Raw genomic sequence first — 20691 nt, 5'->3', positions numbered from 1 at the left:
ATCAACTATTAAGCAGACTGAAGAAATGGATAGAGACGAATCAAGTATTAAGTCATCTCCAGGCAGGGTTCAGAGACAAGGTTAGCACCATCGATCAGGTCTTCCGTTTCATCACCATAAAATGGAAAACTGTTGATGTGAATGCAGGCCATCTTTTGTGGCATTTGTAGACCTGAAATTCGCTTTTGACCTTGTCCCACGTCATAAACTGTGGGAAGTTATGAGCAGTGTAGGGGTCCCTTGCTCTTTGCTTAATATAATCAGAGACCTCTATACTGGCAATCGAGCCAGAATTCGTTAGGGACTGGATGGTGAATTAACCCAAGAGTTTCCAACAGATCGCGGCGTGAGACAGGGTTGTGTACTTGCCCCTACCTTGTTTCTTCTATTCATTAACGCATGTATCCCCTATCTTTTGGAATGCCATAGTGATGCCCCTAAATTGGGAGGGCAGAAGATTCCATGTCTCCTATTTGCTGACGACACCTTGTCAATATCACAAACAGCCATAGGCCTCTCAAATTTGCTCGAGAGGTTCATGGATTTTTGTAAAGATCACGGTTTGGAAATCAATTCATTAAAAACCAAATATATGGTGTTTGGAGACAAAAAGCACAAGATGAGGAGACTTGTTTGTTTAGAGGGTGTGGCATTGGAAAGAGTGGGTACCTTTGATTATTTAGATTTAAAATTAGAAGACTCAAATAAATGGCATACTCATATCCAGAAATCAACATTGTGTCTGAAACAAAGGGCGGGCGGTATTACGAGATTTGCTGCTAGATCCCCCAGATTTGCTTTGACTCCTGCTCTTGAAATATACAAGTCTCAAGGTGGGAGGGTGAGGGGGGCTCTATATGGAGCTGAGTTGTGGGGCCATTGCAATCTGGAGGATTTGGCAAGGGTGGAAAACTTGTTTTTAAAGATGTTGTTAAGAGTTCCTTCAAGTACTCCTTCCTTGCCTATTCGAATAGATCTAAATCTCCTTCCAATTAATCAGATTGCCGCCGTAAGACCATTGTTGTTTTGGATTTGTCTATGGTCATTAGACGCTCTCACTCCATATAGACTCAGGCTGACCAACTTGGTGGGCACTAATTTAACTTCTAGAATTAGGTGGTGTGCTTATGTAGAATGGCCCTTCTCTCATCTTGGTTTGGGGACCTCTTGGAAGGATCCTTCTTCTATCCCTAAAAATGCTATACAGATCTTGAAAGATGCATTCTGGCTCAATGTTCAAACTTTGCAATTGGCTGCAGTTCCACCCTCCTCTATGACTGATAGCTTCTTACAAATCAAATGTCACCATGAGTTTGAACATTACATGGATATAATACTTTCTCCATTTGCACGTGGCCTGTATACCAGATTTAGAATAGGGTCTCTTCCTTTGCGTACCCTAACTTACAAATGGTTACCCATGTTCTTTTTCAATGCCCTGCCTATCGCAAACAGAGAGTTCTTTGGATTATCCCTCTATGTAAACAAATGGGTTTTAGGAACTGCTTATCTGCACTGAGAGTACTCAAGTCAGATTCATCTGTACAAATTGCGTGCCCTCTGGCAATTTTTTTAAAATCCATTTGGCATTTCAGAATAGGGTTTTTAAAGAACAAATCTTTAGCGACAGATATCAGAAGTAGGTCTAGCAGACTATAGCTGAGATATAAGGTGCATGGATATCAGCTTATTGTATTTATTATTCAGTTGATGTTGCATGTTTCTCTTTTACATTTTATACTCATGGATATTTTTTGTCATTGTATTGTCTTGTCTTAAACTGCTGATTTTAGAGTATGACTCTAAATTTTATTATTCTTACTCTTAATCTCATTTTATGGATTGTTTTGTATCGTACTTTTATGGTATGTTTTTACCAAAATAAAGTGATGATGATGATGATGATTTTTGAGTCATGAAAAGGGAAAATATGGATTGTTAGTCTTGGTTGATTTTGTTTGAATCCATTAGCATCCATTCACTGATTGACGGCTTGAAAGCTAGTGGAAATCTAGAAGACAGAAAGCTCTCACTTTGATCTAGTCATATCGTAAGCAGGTTGCTTTTAGCACACACAACAAGACAACTTAAAATTGATGAAAAACACAGTAAATTTAGATACAAAAATGAGAACAGCATAAGCCTGAATTGACTCCATTCTGTCATTTTTACTCCCGGTCAGACCCCGATCAGGGAGCTACAGAGGCTACAGGGTCACAAGGATGGTGGTTGCAGTCATTTGTCACTGGTGTCCAGACGTACACTCTACTATGGCTCTGCAAACTGGGCCAAATACAATTCTTCTGCACTTGACTAGATGTAGTGAGGCTGAGCAGTCAAAGGCTTCTCAGGGAGGTAGAGTGGGGGACAAGATCTCCAAATCCAACCATCAACCAGCAGACAAAATAACTACACAGTTCAAATCAGAATGCAGTTACAAGGTTATACTATTGTCTTCGCATCTCAGTGAATACTATTCGTCATACTGTTGTCTTATTCCAGTTCTAGGTGTTCTCATAACGCCTGCAGTCCCCTGCAAGAAGTATGGGAATGTGCATTTATTAGGAACAGGTGCAGTTTTTAGGACAGATTTGCATCTGACCGCTAAGCCTCTCACACTTTCCAAAGTCAGGCCCAATTGTACCTCCCCAGTGAAGGCACAGTTCATGTGGCTTTGGCAGGTGCATTCTGTGGATCTACTACTGCCCCTTCTCTTCCTGGACATATTCTCTTTCTGCAGGGCCCGTCACTTTCCTTCCCATTCTGAGCAAGAAAGTAGGCTTTAAGGTAGGAGGCAGACCCTCAGCTCCTTCCACAAGTAATGCAAACTTCAGGTGATGTTCTCTTAAATCTGGGAGACTTCCTCTCATGCAGGCACTAGAATGAGTGATACAGCAGTGCTCTGAGTAATCTGAAGAGTGTGCCCTTGCTTGGTCATGAGAAAACTGGAACTGGATCAATGTGGGTTGTCTTGTGTCTCACATTTAAACTCATTTGCCAGACAGGGGATATGGATCCACTGTCGAAGGTTTCATATTGGATTATTTTTTTATTTTTTTCCCGGTGTAGTTTTCTGGCTGTAGATCAGACAGCTTTTCTGCACAGTTAAGGCTCTCACAGTGGGCAGCAATGGTTCTGGCTCCAATCAGGTGTATCCAAAACAAAGGCAAAATGAAATGTGATATCTCTGCACTCGCCAGTCATCAGCCCTCCTGCAGGAATAGGATACACAAAAGGGCAGGCCCTGCCTTGAAACTTCTTCACCATAAATAAAAAAACAGTAGATCAGTTCCTCATCCTTACTATCTACCAAACTGTAATGGTCAGCAGAATCTAATCAGCACCCTTTGCCAAGAAGGACCTCACTGAATTTCTAAGCTTAGTCCTATCTTCATCCTCACTCACTTTAATGCCCAGGTCTCCACCTCCCCAAATCAAAGGAATGCAGCCAATATACTTTCACTGTCCAGGTAAGCTTTATCCATCCCCCATCATGTGCAATGCTGAACCAGAGATGCCACTACTCCACAGCAGTCAGACTCTCATCACACGTCAAGTCTTACACATGTGCTGCACATCCAATGCGCATATACACAGATGGAATGTCAGTGCATGGGTGTGGCAGTCACACTAAAGCCGAACTTTGCACAAGTGAGATCAGGAGACTCTAATCCCCTCTGGCACAGAGAAAATGTCTTGTCAAGATAAAGAATTCACGATACATGATTCACATGATACATTGCCACCACCGCTTCATGTCATTGACCAAGGGATGGACAGTAGTCCCATGTCAGTTATGAGGGCATGCTTGGTGCGTCCTTCCAGCTGACAGAACAGATTCTGGACCTTCCATTTCCATGGACAGGTCTGCGCCTCTGTGCATACGCTAGATTAGCATGGTTGTAGGGCAACCAAACAGTCAGGATACCAGTTTCACATGCAGTCATGAACTCAGGGCTGGCATTCAAGCCCATATACCATGGGAGGGCATTCACTTTCCAACATTCCCTCTGCAGCCAGATTTGTCACTGAATCCCAGATAGATTATTATACATGGGGTCCCCCCCAAACCTTGAGGAAACCATACGTCAGCATGCAATGCACTGCTGACCCTAGCCCCCATCACCTCATCAGCCCTCACCTTGGCCAAACCTCAGAGATTTGAGTCAATATGGAACATATGGGGACATATTTTGAGTTCTAACAGCATCAACTACACATAGCTCATGGTGCAGGTAAGTAAAAGTCAAGCATCAACAAAGCCAATAGGTCTCTCCTATGGGCGAACTATAGGCTTTGCAAATCGGGTGGAGATGGAGAAAGAGACAGCGGGTGGGAGGAGGAAACTGGACTGTTATAAAAAGGACTATGTAGAGGCTAGCACTGGTGGGGTTATATTGATTTTATCCTTTATGTAGGCTGGTGGGGGTATAAGTAAAAGGGACAACAAACCACGAGGGGGCGGGAGGGGAACAAGCAACATCACTAGACGGGAAGGGGGAATCAGATGGGATTAAGCAACACAGGCGGGAGGTGGAAGGGAAATAAGCACAACATGGAAATAAGCAACAAACGGAAATAAGTAACACAGGTTGGGGCTGGGATGAGAATAAGCAACACTGATAGGAGAGTGGGAAGGTAATAAGCAACATGGAAGTGAGGGTGGGAAGGGAATACGCAACATGGATGGGAGGGTAGGTAGGTAATAAGCCAGACGGATAGGTTGGGAAAGGAATCAGTAACATGGAGAGGGGGGAAGGAAGGAAATAAGTAATACGGATGACCGGCTGGGGAGGGAATAAGCAAAAAAAGGACCATGGTGGGAAGGGAATAAGCAACACAGATGGGGGGGGGGAGGGAAAAACAAACACGGGCAGGGGTGGGAGGGGAATAAGCAACACAGACATGGGTGGGAGGTTAATAAGAAACACAGATTAGGGTGGAAATGGGAGGAGCAACATGGCTCAGAATGGCAGTAGAAGAAAGAAAATAAATTTAAAAAATAGTACCTCAATCACAGCCTCAGCAGTGGAATGTCTGTAATCAAGCTAAAGCAATCAGTATTAGATCTGTCCTTCAGCAGAAAGAAGAGGAACTAAAGCTCGCACTGCCTAATTATAAGGCAGTAATTAAAATTGACAATGAATCTACAGAATGGTAATCAACGGGCGGGCTCCAAGACTCTTGCTATACACAATATCTCTTGCAAGCGAGAGTGCATGTGCTGACGCAGGCAAGACCTAAAAAAGAAGCCCAAACATACTGCCCTCATGTTAGTCCATCACAAACCTAATGTCATCCCTTCATTTCAGACACCACAGAGGAAATAAGACATGACCATCAGTGACCCAGACAAACTCACCTCACAAAGAATGTCTTTTGGCAGCAAAACCAGCAACATTAATCATCAGGACATATGTGCAGAACACATGGGGAAGTGTACTTACCTCACACACTGGATCATTACAAGCATCCCATTTACCACCTGGGCATTCATAGTCAGTATGGCCTTAATATTGAGCCTAAACTGAGCCAGACAACATCAAGCTTCAGATGCAGACCCCATATGTACAAGGGAAAACAATGAGCCCACCAGGAGTGCTGCTGCTTCCACCACAACCAGCCATTTCAACACAAGCATGGAGGGCAATCCAGAAGAAAGGTTTCACTTCCAAGTAAAGTTTTTGTTGACTATGTTACAATGGCTAACCTTTGAGAACCGTGTTTCATTCAAAGTCCTTTATGTAGTGCATTGGCCCTTTTAGGGACACCGACTCGCTTTCATCTTTATTCCTCAGTTCATCATCTTCGGTCTTTCAATTATGTCTTGCTTACTGTATCTACGCTGCTGCTACTTTTTCAGCTCTGGCTCAAACACATAAAATCTTTGAAATTCAGCAGTTCTTTTTTGTGGCTTAAGAAATAACTCACACCTGCCCCTTATTGCCTATGACATCTCACATATTATCATATATGACATCATACTTCATATCGTTGTTGACATAATTGGTATCACTGCTTGAACTGTAACTTGGGCCACCCCCTTGTGCTGTATATGACATCACACTTACATCATTGATGACATCAAATATGACACCACCAATATGAATATTATGCATAATGGCATAAAGATTAACTTTCTAATAAGATTCTATATTCCCATTGCTAGGGGTTCTGCTGATACCATAACTTCAGAAACCACACAGACAAAAGTAAAGTGCAGGAAAGCCCCTTTTCTTTTGCACCTCGTAATGCATGCAATTGATGTTCACTTTTTTAATTACTGATGGGCTGCCTTACATTAATGCTGTTTGTCCTGTTTCAGAGGCATATTTCAGTGTAATGTGCCACTGCATCATTTCGTATTTCCTGTAGAAATGTTCATTTAGTTAGACTGGGTTTAATGTATAGACATCACGTTATGTGTCTTGCATCACATTCTTATTGAGGACAGGAGACACAAAAGCTTTGGTCTCAGAGCCCCAGACTTTAAGGGCCAAGCATTCATTATAACATTATCCAGCAAAATGTATTTCGTTCCTGGTGAGGATGGGTAGGGAGATATATAGGTGAAGAACATCATCATTTTGCGATAACACAACAGAGGTGGGTTATAACATCTCTTCTTTTACAAAAGCTGCCCATGAAATACACCTCAATGGCTTTATTACAGACAAGGGCTAAGGACTCAGTTCTTCTTGAGGCTATAAATTTGAGTAGCAAGTCTGACTCAATCCTTATGTTGTGGACAATAATTCCTGAAGGCATTATTAAGGAGATCGTAAGGGAGTGTCTAGGTAAGGCCTGCCCCTTTTCCTTTCTCTAAGTACTCCTTCAGTTGGACTCATGACAGTCAGGTGCAGAACCATCAAATCTTGTTTGTGCCTCCAATCAGGGCATACTCTCTGGATTCACAGAGAGTACTTTTAGAGGGGAGTGAGAAAAAGGAGCAGAAACTATAAATATAAGAAACTCAAAAGCCCAGGGAATGCCCTCTTTAACGTTGGGGTGGGAGTGAGTTTGCTCAAATCAAACTGCATACATAGGAGTGAATATTACTTCAGTATCTGGTAGGTCAACATCCAGGGAGTCTGCCCACCACAAGAGGGTTCTCTGGTGGGCCTGGGTGGCTGATGATAAAGTATGACACCCGGGGCAGCGTGTTAGGCCATACCTTACAATTCTTTGTCATTCCTGGGTTCTTTTTCCAACATTATGGCATAACAGGGTCTTCAATAAAAGGATATTTCCTGCAAAAAGGACACTGAGGATCCATAGTCTTATAGAACAAGTTACTTACCTTTGATAACGCTTAATCTTGTAGAGTCTCTATCTAGCTGCAGATTCCTTACCTTAGAATATTCCCTACGTGTCAGACTGGATCCTGAAATGTTCGTTCAGTACCCCCGAGTGCCAGTAGGTGGCACCGTTCAGCTCCATGCCGACCTATATAAGCGCCACCCTAGCACGCTGATGTCAGTTTTGGGTTAATTTCTTTTAACATTTCACGCCTGAAACGCCGAGCCATAAAGAATGCTGGTGTGTAGTGCTGAGGCCCTTTGAAGGGTGACCCTATCAATCAGTTTCACAGAGTGGGGAGGATGAGCGGTCACAGCCTTGGCTCTGGCAGAATGAGCACGCAAGCATTCAGTGGCTTGCTACTTGGCCAATTTGTAGCAGATCTTTATGCTATGTGGGACAGGTCTTTTCTGTACGGCATTCCATTTCTTAGCCCAGACATTCCCCACAAAGAGTTGATTCTCCACCTAGAACTCTTTTGTGCGATCTAAGTAGTACGACAATATTTTTTTGGGTCCAGACAGTGCAGTCTCTCCTCTTCCTAAGGAGACAGAGGCTGGGCAAAGAAGGTAGGCAAGGTAATGCTTTGATCTACGTGCTTCATATCTCTGTTTAGGGAAAAAGGGAGCACAGGTTTGCAGAACCAGCCTGTCTGGGTAAAACGTGGTATAAGGACGATGCAAAGAGAGTGCCTGCAGTATACTGACCCTCCTGGTCAATGTTATTGCCACTAGAAAAGCTATCTTTATGGTAAGCAGGTAAAGAGGGCAGTTGTGCAGCGACTCGAAAAACGTGTACTTAAGATAAGTTAGGACCAAATTAAGATACCACTGGGACATAAAGAATGGGTAGAGAAGAAACATGTTGTAGACCTTTGAGGAATCTAGTCACAACAGGTGACTTAAACAGAGAAGGTTGAACCAGCAACCAAAAGAATGCCAAGATGGTAGACAAGTAACCTTTATCAGTGCCTGGAACAGAACCCTAGAACAAACATTAGAACTTGGGATAAGGGCCCAGATCTATTTCCATGGATGCACACCATAACACAAACGTGTCCCAATAGCAGGCGTATAGCATCTTGGTGAAGGGGAGCCTGAATGCCAGAATAACATCACAGATTTTAGACAGAAGGTCAAGGGCTCTCAACTGTCACTGCACAATCTTCCTGCATGAAGGTGAAGAGTGTGCAGGTTCCTCATGAAGGGGCAGTCTGAACGGAGGACAAATGTTCATGCTCAGGAGCTTGAGATATCAAACTCTGCATGCCCAAATTAGGAGCCAGAGGAAAGGCTTTGGCCCAGCCGTTACTGATCTAGAAAACGTTTGGCAGGAGTGGTATCAGTGTAAAGGCATACAGGAGGATGGAGTGCCACTCGAGACAAAAAGCATCTCTAAACTGGAACTGCCTTGGAAACTACAGTGTGCAGAACTGCTGAGATTGTGCGTTCTCTTCACTGCTGAACGGATCTAGCTAAGGTTCTCGCCACTCTTCAAAGAGACCTTGCACCACCTCCGGATAGAGGTCATTTGTGATCCACTATGCATCGACAGCTGAGTCTGCCCTGGCGTTCAGAGTCTGCCAGGCATTACACTACCAGGGAAATGCTGTGACGTTCCAGTCATGCTCAGAAACGCAGGGCCTCTTGACAAAGGTGGTGTTGTCAGTGAAAACCTGTACCAGCCTTCCCGTGATAGAAGAAAGAAAGACTGTCAATCCAAAACGGATCGTCCAAAGCCCAAACAGGATGATATAAAGCCCAGACTTCCCCAAAGATCAGTGTTTTGTGATCTGCACCCCTCCCATATGGCCGCCCCAGCCCAGGAGTCCATCTGTCACTACAGTCAGCTCTGGATGAGGAAGGGAGTGGGGCTGCTGCTGACCTTGCGGATTGTCAGTCATCTCTTCAGGTCTTTTGCAGTTTCCTTCTAGATATGGACCAGGTGGGAGAGATTCCCCTGATGCTGTGTCCACTGGATACTCGGGTCCCACTGCAGAGCCCTCATACGCCAGCAGGCCGGTGTCACAAGGAGGATTCAGGAGGCAATGAGGACCAGCAGCTTCAGAGTCAGTCTCATCAAATTCCAGGAGAGAAGCTGAAACATCAGTACCATAGACTGAATATCCTGGGATCAGATTAGGAGGATAGGCCCAAAACTGCACTGTATCGAGAACGGTCTCAAGAAAAGGAAGTGTCTGAGAGGGAGTCAGTATGACTTTGGCACATTGATTGTTAACCCCAGTGAATGCAGGTCTGTCGTTGTCTGGAGGTGGGAGAGAACTGTGTGGGGGTGAGCCCACCTTCAACAGCCAACTGTCAAGGTAGGAGAATTCTGAAAACCCTGACCTCCACAGATGTGCTGCAGCCAACACTATCACTTTGCTGAACACCCAAGTGGCGCTGGTAAGGCCAAAGGGGAGCACAGCAAACTTGAAAGTGCACTTGGTGCAATGTAAAACGCAGGTAGTGCCTGTGGCCAAGCAGGACAGGGATGTGGAAATGTGTCCTCCAGTGCAATGCAACCATCCACTCTCCAGAGTCCAGGGCAGACAGAACCTGACCTAAGGTGAGCATCATGAACTTCTACTTTTTCAGGAAGAAGTTGAGACGGCACAGGTTTGGAATGGTACAGAGGTCTCATGCCTTTTTGGGCACCTGGAAGTAGCAGGAATAGCAACCATCACCTACTTCTGATGCTGGCACCCTTTCTATGGCTCCTTTGGCCAAAAGGGCCAAAACGTCTTGAAAGAGCAAGGGGAGATGGTCCTCTGTCAGCAGGTCATCAGTGGGTGGCATGGGTGGGGGTAGTTTCCAGAAAGGGGATGAAGTAGCCCCTCTGCACTATTTGAAAAACCCACTTATCCATTGTTATGGACTGCCTGTTGATAGCCAATCCTGCATCCCACTGGGTGCCTGTGTTGGTATAAGGACAAACTAAAGGGGTTTGGAGGCTGCAGCTCCTGGGGAGATGATGGATTGACCCAGATTCTGGAAGTGGAGGCTTGGACCATCCAGGGTGGAGTGCTGGGTGAGGAAAATGGGGTCCCCAGGAGTGGGGAGGTGGTGGTGGGTCATTAGCCTGTACACAGAATTCCTGTGCAGGGCTTGGACCAGGCCCCAAGAAGGGCATCTGTAATGGCTTTTTTGAATGGCAGTAATAGTTCACAGGGGATGATTCCTGAGTGAAGCACCTCTATCAAAAAGGTCATCTTGAAAGAAGATCCAAGACCTCAGTTGCCCACCGCACCACAATTGCAAATGAGGCACCCTCCTCTGTAGCCACAGTTGGAGGAGAGACCAGGCTAGTGTCTTATGAGGTGTCCAAAACACTGACATCCGCAAGTTGCTCATTCATACAAGTTGTTCTTTGGTTCATTAAGGGGATGATGGAAACCATAAGGTCCTCGGAACCCTTCCATTCCTCACCCTCTTCAGCCTGTCAAAGGAAAAAGGCACTGGCTCCAATTTAAAAGGCATGGTACTAACATTGAGTGGTGAGGAGCTTCAGGGACTGCTTCCCTCTGTGTCTTGGGATTGATGGCTGAGCAGTACTTACATGTTTTGGAGTCGTGGTTCCGCTCCAAGCACCATTGGCAAACCAAATGAGGATCTGTTACAGACATTTGCCTGTGGCAGGCACCACATTGTTTAAAGGCTCCTGGCTTCTTAGGGGACATCCGTAACACACCAGGAGATGAAAATAAAAAATAAAAAGTTTCAACAAACGGTAAACGAAAAAGATAGTAAAAAAATGACTAGGGTTTGGTTTCACCATCGTGGAGCCGAATGATGCCACCTACTGGCATGCAGGGCTACTGCTTGAAAATTTCTAGATCCAATCTGACACTTGTAGAATATTCCAAGGTAAAGAATATGAGGCTAGACTTTCTATCAGATTTGAAGCATTTGCCACTTGTGTTGTTGATGTTTCCTTGGGACAATGCAAATGTAGACAGCCTACCTTTTCTTCTCATCCCCAGAACCCCTTGAATTTAAGGGTTAATAGGCGCTGTGGCACCAGGAAGCCTGCCTGCTGGGAGAGGGAAGCAGCCAGTGCCTTGTCTGCAGTAGAAGAGACTGTTCAAAAAACAGCAAGGTCTAGTGCATGCCTGGTGGCTTTGAGGCACCTAGAAAGAAGCACACTGAAAAAGAACAAGTTGGACAGATTCTGTTGCCTGTGCGTCCCACAGACTCTTACTCTGGTTCCTGACGGGAATTGCAACACTGCAGTGGAATGATTGGCTCGGTCCAATCAGGGCTACAACCTTCAAGACTGCACCTGCTGAGGCAGAGCCACTCTATCATGACCACCACGGCCATATCCTCAACCTCAATCCTGCAGGACCTGGTGCTGCAAACTCAAAAGGAAAGTTGGTCAGACACACTGCTAAACACAGATGGCGTTTGAGTGACAAATTAACAGGGACTTGCGGGTTCACTGTGGCTGTTATAAGTGTGTAGGAGAACCACTCTAAGTGTGTGGTGGCAGTGGAAAGGACTATTGAGCTATGACCTTTCCCATGAAAGGAGTAAGTTAATGACTTTGAGTGCATTTTTGAACTGTGTGAGCAAAAAATACACTTGAGCCTGATTCACGCTACTTCTGAAATGCATTAAAGATGGGGGAAAGGGAGTGAACAGAGAGGGGCTGGGGCGGTACAGCACTTAAAAGAGACAGCACTCAGAGTCAATGACTTGTGCATGTTCAATGATAGGGTTTCTGGATTTTTAGTTTAACTAAAAAAAATTAAAATAAAAAAAGATGTGAACCCACCGGAGGGAATTCTGGGTTTCCAGTCAAAACAGGGAAAATAATGATTTCTCTACATTTTAGTGCTTTGGCTTCTGCTGAAGGCAAAGCAGTCAAAGAGCAGTTTATGGCAGTTTTGGTTATTTTTTGTAGTTGCTGCCTGTATGAGAAATTCTGCCACACCCCCAACCTTATAACACCTCATCCCTTCATAGGACTCCTACCCAGCAAGTGGGGCTGCCCAACAAAAAAAGCCCTGATAGATGTGCAAGCAACATCAATTTCAATGATCTGAGCCCTTCACCTATTCATACTCCAGCTGCTTAAACACATCAAAGATCTAAGTTTGCTGGTGGCAGTCTGGCACCAGGTTTTTTTAAATACAGATTCTCAATTTCTAGTAGGTAGGCATCTTGGCGAAATGAGGGTGACACACAGAACACTGCCCAGGAGTTTGTCATCCTGGCTTCTCCTGTTGCTGATTCTTCCAACTAGGATTCAGTAGCACCTGAGACAATGAAAGCAGTAGTGCCAAGGCAAGGCTGGATAAAGTGTCAAAGAGCTTGCCTGCAAAAAGTTTGGATCACATCTACTGACTATGCCAAATTGATGGAGGGCCTCTGGTCTTCAGCTGTGAATAAACATGTTCACAGAATGTTCTCAGGTTTTAACATGCCCAAGGCAAATGATTTAACTATGTGTTTGTACTGATGAAGAGCAGAGGTCTTTCATAATGCATTTGTTATGTTTCTTTGATCCAGCTTCATGAATGCGTGTCCCATGAGCTCCCACAATCAAATATGTTTGCACATATTGCTGCACAGCATATCAGGTTACATTACCTAAAACATATCACTGATAACTTACTAGCCATATTTGATGAAGAGAAATTCTTCAAAATCAAAAGCACTACTATGTCACAATCAGAATCCTGTAAATTGTTTTAAATACAGTTCATTCTATAATGACCCGACTGGCATAGCAAGATCATGGAGAGCCCTCCGCGCCTCTAGTGGTGCTCCAACCACCTGCAACCTATGCTCATCAGAGACGATGGGGGGATAGCGATTGAAGGAAGAATAAAAGGTCATGAGCTCACTAGATAGGGGGTGCTCAGTATGTCTGCATAACCACAGGATTATCTGCTCCTAGGCCAGTAATCATATCAAAGAAGGCAATCACTCAGGATAAAGGCACTCTCCGACTATTGATTGGGAAGCCAGAGGCAGCACTAGGTGAAAAACATTAACCCATTAGGTTTCCTGACATAACAAACCAATAGGGAAAATGTTTTGTCATTTTACGTGAGGATTCAAGAACGTTGTAAAAATATAAACAAGTTAAAAGTACAATATAAGAATCCCATGTAAGAGGTAGTCCTGTGGCAAGAAAAATCTTATCCGTGAGTGGATTTAGCAAACACTGGAAAATACACACTTTGGTAAACGTTTATGGAGTCAAACTCTTTAGACCCAGATTTTCAGAATTTGGGGAAACGCCGGGAAATATCTACTGGAATTCTTTGGCTTCGGACCTTGAGCACTCCCTCAATACCTCCCAGAGAAGCCTGTGACTGTTCACCACAGTAGTCAGGAAGGGGTTGTACTTGGCCCAGTTTGCAGAGTCATATTCAGAAGGACACCAGGGCACCAGTAGCAAGCAATCTTAACTCCGTTTGTTGAGGCCCAGGAGTCCTTACCTGTTCGATGGTGCCATTGAATGGGTCTCACACTCACCTTTAGCGCACTTTAAGAAACCACTCCTTCATCGTCAGGAGAAACACATAGCCAAGGGACATAGTTTCAAGAACAACACAGTCAACAATTTAAAGTCTATTAATTTATACTTCAACCTAATGAGATTATCAACACAGTGTGTAATGCACTGGCAACTGAAAATAAACTGTTCACTACAGAAAAAAGATTAAAATATGAGAAGTTGTTAAAGAGTAACAAACTATAATTTGGTAATAAAATACAGGTGGTAGTGTCCTTTGGGTACTGTGATCTGACTGAGGGAGCATGGTTAGGAGGAGCATCACACCTATATACAATTATGACAATGAATACCTTTGGTCTTGAGAAGATTACTCAGGGATGTGGAATTTATTAAACCATCTACTTGTCCATGGGACAGGTTGCTTCAAAAATCTACTTGCCCTGTAATAAAATCTACTTATCCCTTTGGTGCCATATAGTGCGGCAACAAGTTATGGCAGTAATCTCATTATGTAAGAGCTCTCATTATAGCCTCTATGATTATGCCAGGGCTAATACTATGATGGGGCTTGAATACTAGCAATTTCCTTAATTTGCCACCTTTACGCAGATCTACATACTGGGGCTGGAGGTAGCAGTAGGCAATAGTTCAAGAGTTGGAATGCCCTTTTCAGTCTGTGCAGACTTACTAACTTGCATACTTTAAAGGTGTTCATCAGGTATTCCCATGTCATTTCCCATACTGAGAAAGGTTGGAAAATTACTCCTGACAAGGGTCAGAAGTAAAGCTTCCTCCAAGGTTGGGAAAAAAACTAGTTAAGGCGAAAGTGAACTTCTAAACGCTCAACACATTTTTGCATGAGCAAATCTACATATTTGCTCGTGCTAAAATACAATTCACAAATATTTTCTAGGAGTATGACTTCCTGATCTTCTTCTGTGAATTCTTATGAATGAATGAAATATGGAGATCTACATTAATGCTAAGACATATACCATGGGTGCAATTTTGTGACTTTCTTAAAGAATTGGGCCACTAATTAGGTCTGGCGTCAACCAAGACCTTTTGTTGTATTAAAATGTCATTTATCTCTCTCCCAATCTACCGGCTGGCTTCACTTTGACTGATCCTACTTGCAGAACCCACTCCTACTCAGCGTCTGGACGGGTGACAAGTTTTGCACTCTACAAATCCATGTTACATTACATTACAATGATAGCAATCTGCTCTTTCACGGGGAGCATATCAACTCAAAATGTTTGTTCAGTGTCATGAACTACTGCGCAATGTGTGATTTTTGCAAACCAAAAATATTTTAGCTTTTTGCTAACATTTGTTACAATGGTGAGGGCCAGCAGGTCCCACAACATTAAAGTTTCACAAAAGCCATGTCGAAACAAGACATGCATTGACAAAACCAAAAGACTGACCACCAATGTCGGACCTACTGGCTTTGCCAGTGCTTGTTTATATTAATATTTCTCAAAATATTGATGTTGTAACACTTTCTTTCGATTATGATCTTTAAAAAAAAAAAATTAAATAGAACCTAAAATTTCTCAGTAGCTTAGCAGAACGTTTTTTTCCTTGATGCATTTTTTGTGAACATTTTATTTTGAAATAAAAAAATCATCAATCTTGCTTTCCAGCTTCTGCAAATATGTGTATTTAATCAGAGAGCATTCTGGAAGCATGATACATAGCCACATATTTTTACATTTTGAAAAAGTGTGTACACATTGTTTTTTCTGGATCCACTGTTGGTAGTGCACTACGAGCTTACAACATGTATTTAGCACACTCACCCTAATAATAAAGGCTTTGCATTAATGAATCACCAATACACGTTTGAATAGCATTAGAATATGGAAGCAAATTACCTCAACTGCAGACAATTCCTTTCCCTGCTCTGTAATGTGGTACTGTAAATTGTGCTGTTTGTGAGGGGTTGGGCCTACTTCCCCAAAGGACAAAATAAACATGAAAACTTGTTGTCCTTGACCCCAAGCAATACATCCTGGGTGTATCGTTCGCCCTGAAATAGGTCTAATTTTCTCAGGGTTTATAATCCTAACCTCACTATATAGATAAAGTCAATCAGGTGCACTATGGGGGCTAGCCACACATTAATGTTGCTTCTACCAGGGTACCAACCGGAATTTATAATGTACTGTTAAACCATAAAAGCAAAATTATTGGGTGGCAGTGCAGCCTGAGATTTAGATTTCCAAGGCAGGGGTGTACGGGAATCATCCCTGTGCAGTAAAGGAAAGGTACATGAATAATTTTGTTAATACACATTGGTTTTGTTGGTTTGAAGGGTTCAAGTAACCCACAAGCACAAACTCTTTTTTCCAGATTCTTTATTTAAAGCCATTCACCCTGATCAACAGATATTTTTGCGAGTGTAGGTGTGACTTACTCGTACCTTACTTTAGATTTATTCTTAATTTATTCCAGGATTTCCAACAGTAAGTCACACCTAATCATGAAAGAACGATTTGAGAGTCTGGCCCCATATGCTATTTCAGCGAAGACATCTGTAAATGTCAGCACTTTCTATTTGTTCACCTACTTCAATGTATCTTTTATGTTTCTGTTACTAGAGCAGTGCTTGATATAAACATTAACATTATTTCAGCTCATTTGAATGCTTTAACACTGTAAACGTTTGAAGGCATTTTAGGTACTCTTGCTTGAATATAGAGATACTACTACAGGGAGTGCAGAATTATTAGGCAAGTTGTATTTTTGAGGATTAATTTTATTATTGAACAACAACCATGTTCTCAATGAACCCAAAAAACTCATTAATATCAAAGCTGAATATTTTTGGAAGTAGTTTTTAGTTTGTTTTTAGTTTTAGCTATGTTAGGGGGATATCTGTGTGTGCAGGTGACTATTACTCTGCATAATTATTAGGCAACTTAACAAAAAAAAATATATACCCATTTCAATTATTTATTATTACCAGTGAAACCAATATAACATCTCAACATTCACAAATATACATTTCTGACATTCAAAAACAAAACAAAAACAAATCAGTGACCAATATAGCCACCTTTCTTTGCAAGGACACTCAAAAGCCTGCCATCCATGGATTCTGTCAGTGTTTTGATCTGTTCACCATCAACATTGCGTGCAGCAGCAACCACAGCCTCCCAGACACTGTTCAGAGAGGTGTACTGTTTTCCCTCCTTGTAAATCTCACATTTGATGATGGACCACAGGTTCTCAATGGGGTTCAGATCAGGTGAACAAGGAGGCCATGTCATTAGATTTCCTTCTTTTATACCCTTTCTTGCCAGCCACGCTGTGGAGTACTTGGACGCGTGTGATGGAGCATTGTCCTGCATGAAAACCATGTTTTTCTTGAAGGATGCAGACTTCTTCCTGTACCACTGCTTGAAGAAGGTGTCTTCCAGGAACTGGCAGTAGGACTGGGAGTTGAGCTTGACTCCATCCTCAACCCGAAAAGGCCCCACATGCTCATCTTTGATGATACCAGCCCAAACCAGTACTCCACCTCCACCTTGCTGGCATCTGAGTCGGACTGGAGCTCTCTGCCCTTTACCAATCCAGCCACGGGCCCATCCATCTGGCCCATCAAGACTCACTCTCATTTCATCAGTCCATAAAACCTTAGAAAAATCAGTCTTGAGATATTTCTTGGCCCAGTCTTGACGTTTCAGCTTGTGTGTCTTGTTCAGTGGTGGTTGTCTTTCAGCCTTTCTTACCTTGGCCATGTCTCTGAGTATTGCACACCTTGTGCTTTTGGGCACTCCAGTGATGTTGCAGCTCTGAAATATGGCCAAACTGGTGGCAAGTGGCATCGTGGCAGCTGCACGCTTGACTTTTCTCAGTTCATGGGCAGTTATTTTGCGCCTTGGTTTTTCCACACGCTTCTTGCGACCCTGTTGACTATTTTGAATGAAACGCTTGATTGTTCGATGATCACGCTTCAGAAGCTTTGCAATTTTAAGAGTGCTGCATCCCTCTGCAAGATATCTCACTATTTTTGACTTTTCTGAGCCTGTCAAGTCCTTCTTTTGACCCATTTTGCCAAAGGAAAGGAAGTTGCCTAATAATTATGCACACCTGATATAGGGTGTTGATGTCATTAGACCACACCCCTTCTCATTACAGAGATGCACATCACCTAATATGCTTAATTGGTAGTAGGCTTTCGAGCCTATACAGCTTGGAGTAAGACAACATGCATAAAGAGGATGATGTGGTCAAAATACTAATTTGCCTAATAATTCTGCACTCCCTGTATATACATAAATGAGATTACCACAAGTGCCATATATTACATATCTGAATACTCTTTTTTTAGACACTGTGAGCAAACTTACCAAAAGGCCTACGATGAATTGCAAGATGCATGCTAAAAAATGAACATATTACCTTCCCTTTGTTGGTAGAGTTGTCTGCCTTCTTAATCCTTTTAGGAGTTTCTTCAATATACTCAAACTGCAGTTTATCACCAGATGACTTGCTTTCAGGGCGATCATCAAGTATATTATCTAAAAAATGAATCCGTTTTATTTTAGATAAACAATCAAGAAGGAGGAGCAGAACTCTAACTGAGCAGTATTATCTGGCAAACAGATTTGGATCCTGTTTGAACACATTCCTAATGTAACACAGAATAATGGGTAGTTTGTTTTGTTTTGGGCACTGTATTTATTTTCTCAATGATACAATTCGCAAGAATGTGCTCCATATGAACCCTTAGTAAATATTCCAATATGCACCTTTAAAAATGTTTATGGAAAGAAGAGCTTTCACAAAGGACATGGGGTACATTCTCATCGGTTGCACATTGAAATTATGCAAATTGGAAACAATTTAAGGGTGCAATGCAAGATCTAGCTCATATCCATGGAAATACACACATGCAGTATGCAAGTGGTTATTAGTAGAAGAGCAACGGTCAAGAGTACACTGTCAACATTGCTTTATTCTTCTCAATAAGCAATACTGAGCAGCTGGAAATAAAGATGTGAAAGGCATGCAGTTAAAACGCTCAACCAAATGGTGTTTACCTTCATGGCTGTTAGGAGCAGGGGAAGCATTAAGGACGTCAGCTACCAGGAAGAGCCAGAAAGAAAATAAGAAAAGAGAAGAAAGAGAAATGCCACAAGAGATATTAAAAGGAGGTGTATATTGAAAATATAAAGTAGTATGCAAAATAGAATCATTTAAAGGAGGCCGGCAGCTAAGAAACAGTTTACAAATAAGTAGGTACATTTAGTTGCTTACTTGCAATTCTAATGTTCTGCATAAGAATAAAAGTGAAATAACTGGTACAGGTCTGCTGTCAGTCTCAATGATTTACAAACCACTGTTTGATAAATGTACATTAATTTTGGCAGGCAGCTTGCAAGTTAAGCCCAGTGCAAGGATCTCAGGTTTCGTGCAGATCTGACAAAGGCATCAACAGAAAAAAAAATGCTCTGATTTGCTAATACCTTTAAACACATTTGATGGGTCTGAACAAAGGTTGGCATACCAGAATTGAGCTTACCTTGCTTACTGTGTGTGCAGTGGCAGGTTGGCCACAAGGGAGGTTAAGTTCTAGACCATGTCTCAGGAAAAGGTCTACAGTGAACCCCAGCGGCTCATAGTTTTCTCAAGGTTTTGCCATTTGGGAGCTGACCACATGCTGTGTGGGCACAGGCCATGCCACAGGCCCATCCGTTTGGTGAACCAGCGGTTTATAGCCACACAGGGTCAGGGCACACACCATGTGGTCAACTACTGCTCTGCACAGCCGTGGAGTAAAGGAGAGTTGTTTGGCCACACAAGGTTGAATGCAGAGACTGGACCTGCTACCAACCCCTACTGTGTGTGGGCTAAGCTCTTGGTGGGTTGGGTGTAGGGTACAGCTACTGGCCCAAGGCTGTCAGCAGTAAAGGTTTCGTTGTATGGAAAGTGTGGGCTTAGTTCCTGGATGCGGACCAGTTCCTGTTGACCACTCCTCACTGTGCACTGCAAAATAACTTTGAGCTGAGGTTCACCACAGAAAGGGTTGAGCATAGTGGAATAGTGAGATAAGATACAAATACTTTTATTATTCCACTATGCTTTAAATAATATAAATGCATAACAGAATAATAAAATATAGTTGGAGGTTATCATAAAAAAATCTCACAAATTCATTGAATTATGTTTTAGGGTAAGTTAAGGTTTCTTTTGCTCATAAGACATTAACTTATCGTAAAAACATGATGGTTTCCATACAAATAAGAATAAAATGATATGGTATATGAGAACATGTCCTTCTGTTTTGATGCCTTCTTAAGGAACTTGTGAATTTTGTGATTTGTTTATTTCATATAAATCAGTGTAGTATGTTGCTTGTGTCCAAACATGATTAAATTGAGCCTACTCACGAAATAAGTTGGACCTATTTCATTAGTATGTGTTATATCATTTGTAATGTACTTTAGGTAGAGTGGAAATAAGCTGATTAGTGACTCTGTTATGTCTGTTTACTTTTTACTGATCAATTGAATTTTAAATATTTATTTGGAAGCAACAGTAATCGTTAAACTCTTGTTGGCCTACTGGAGTTTGGATTTTCTAGTAATAAATCCAGAAGTAATCAAGATTGGCCTTACATAATTTTCTGTAGTTTTGTGGTCATCCCTTTAGTGACGAGGCTAGTTAAAAGGAAAAGAGTGTCTAGAGATAATGTGTCGAGGCTTTATTGTTGGTATCGAGTTACACTGTCTAGGCTGGCTGTGATGTTGTCATCAATGATGCCAGTATTTAAGTCTTCTGTGACATTATGGGGGAGAGTTATGACTGTGTTGCTAACCATAAATATTAATTTACAGTTTCTTATATAACGCTACCTTACCCACAGTGTGTCAGTGCACTTTACATCAAAACAAACCTACATAAGAA

The 20691-nt window shown here is 42.5% G+C and overlaps 1 protein-coding gene across 4 annotated transcripts in view; it reads right to left on the bottom strand.

Annotated features, from left to right (window-relative positions):
- PLCE1 (phospholipase C epsilon 1) overlaps window positions 1–20691 on the bottom strand; it is an 848028-nt gene that overhangs the window by 234040 nt on the left and 593297 nt on the right. For 3 of the 4 annotated variants that reach the window (XM_069239847.1, XM_069239848.1, XM_069239850.1), the window contains 2 exons: window positions 18825–18866; window positions 18184–18302 (listed from right to left, as the gene is read on the bottom strand). In XM_069239847.1, the coding sequence (XP_069095948.1) occupies window positions 18184–18302; window positions 18825–18866 (161 nt within the window). The remainder of the gene's footprint in view (window positions 1–18183; window positions 18303–18824; window positions 18867–20691) is intronic. The other variant, XM_069239849.1, reaches the window with a different exon arrangement.

Source organism: Pleurodeles waltl, chromosome 6 (genome assembly GCF_031143425.1).
Source record: "Pleurodeles waltl isolate 20211129_DDA chromosome 6, aPleWal1.hap1.20221129, whole genome shotgun sequence".
In the NCBI taxonomy this organism is placed as follows: Eukaryota; Metazoa; Chordata; class Amphibia; order Caudata; family Salamandridae; genus Pleurodeles; species Pleurodeles waltl.
The sequence above is the reverse complement of the archived record's forward strand: the minus strand, read 5'-3'. Positions and strand labels throughout refer to the sequence as shown.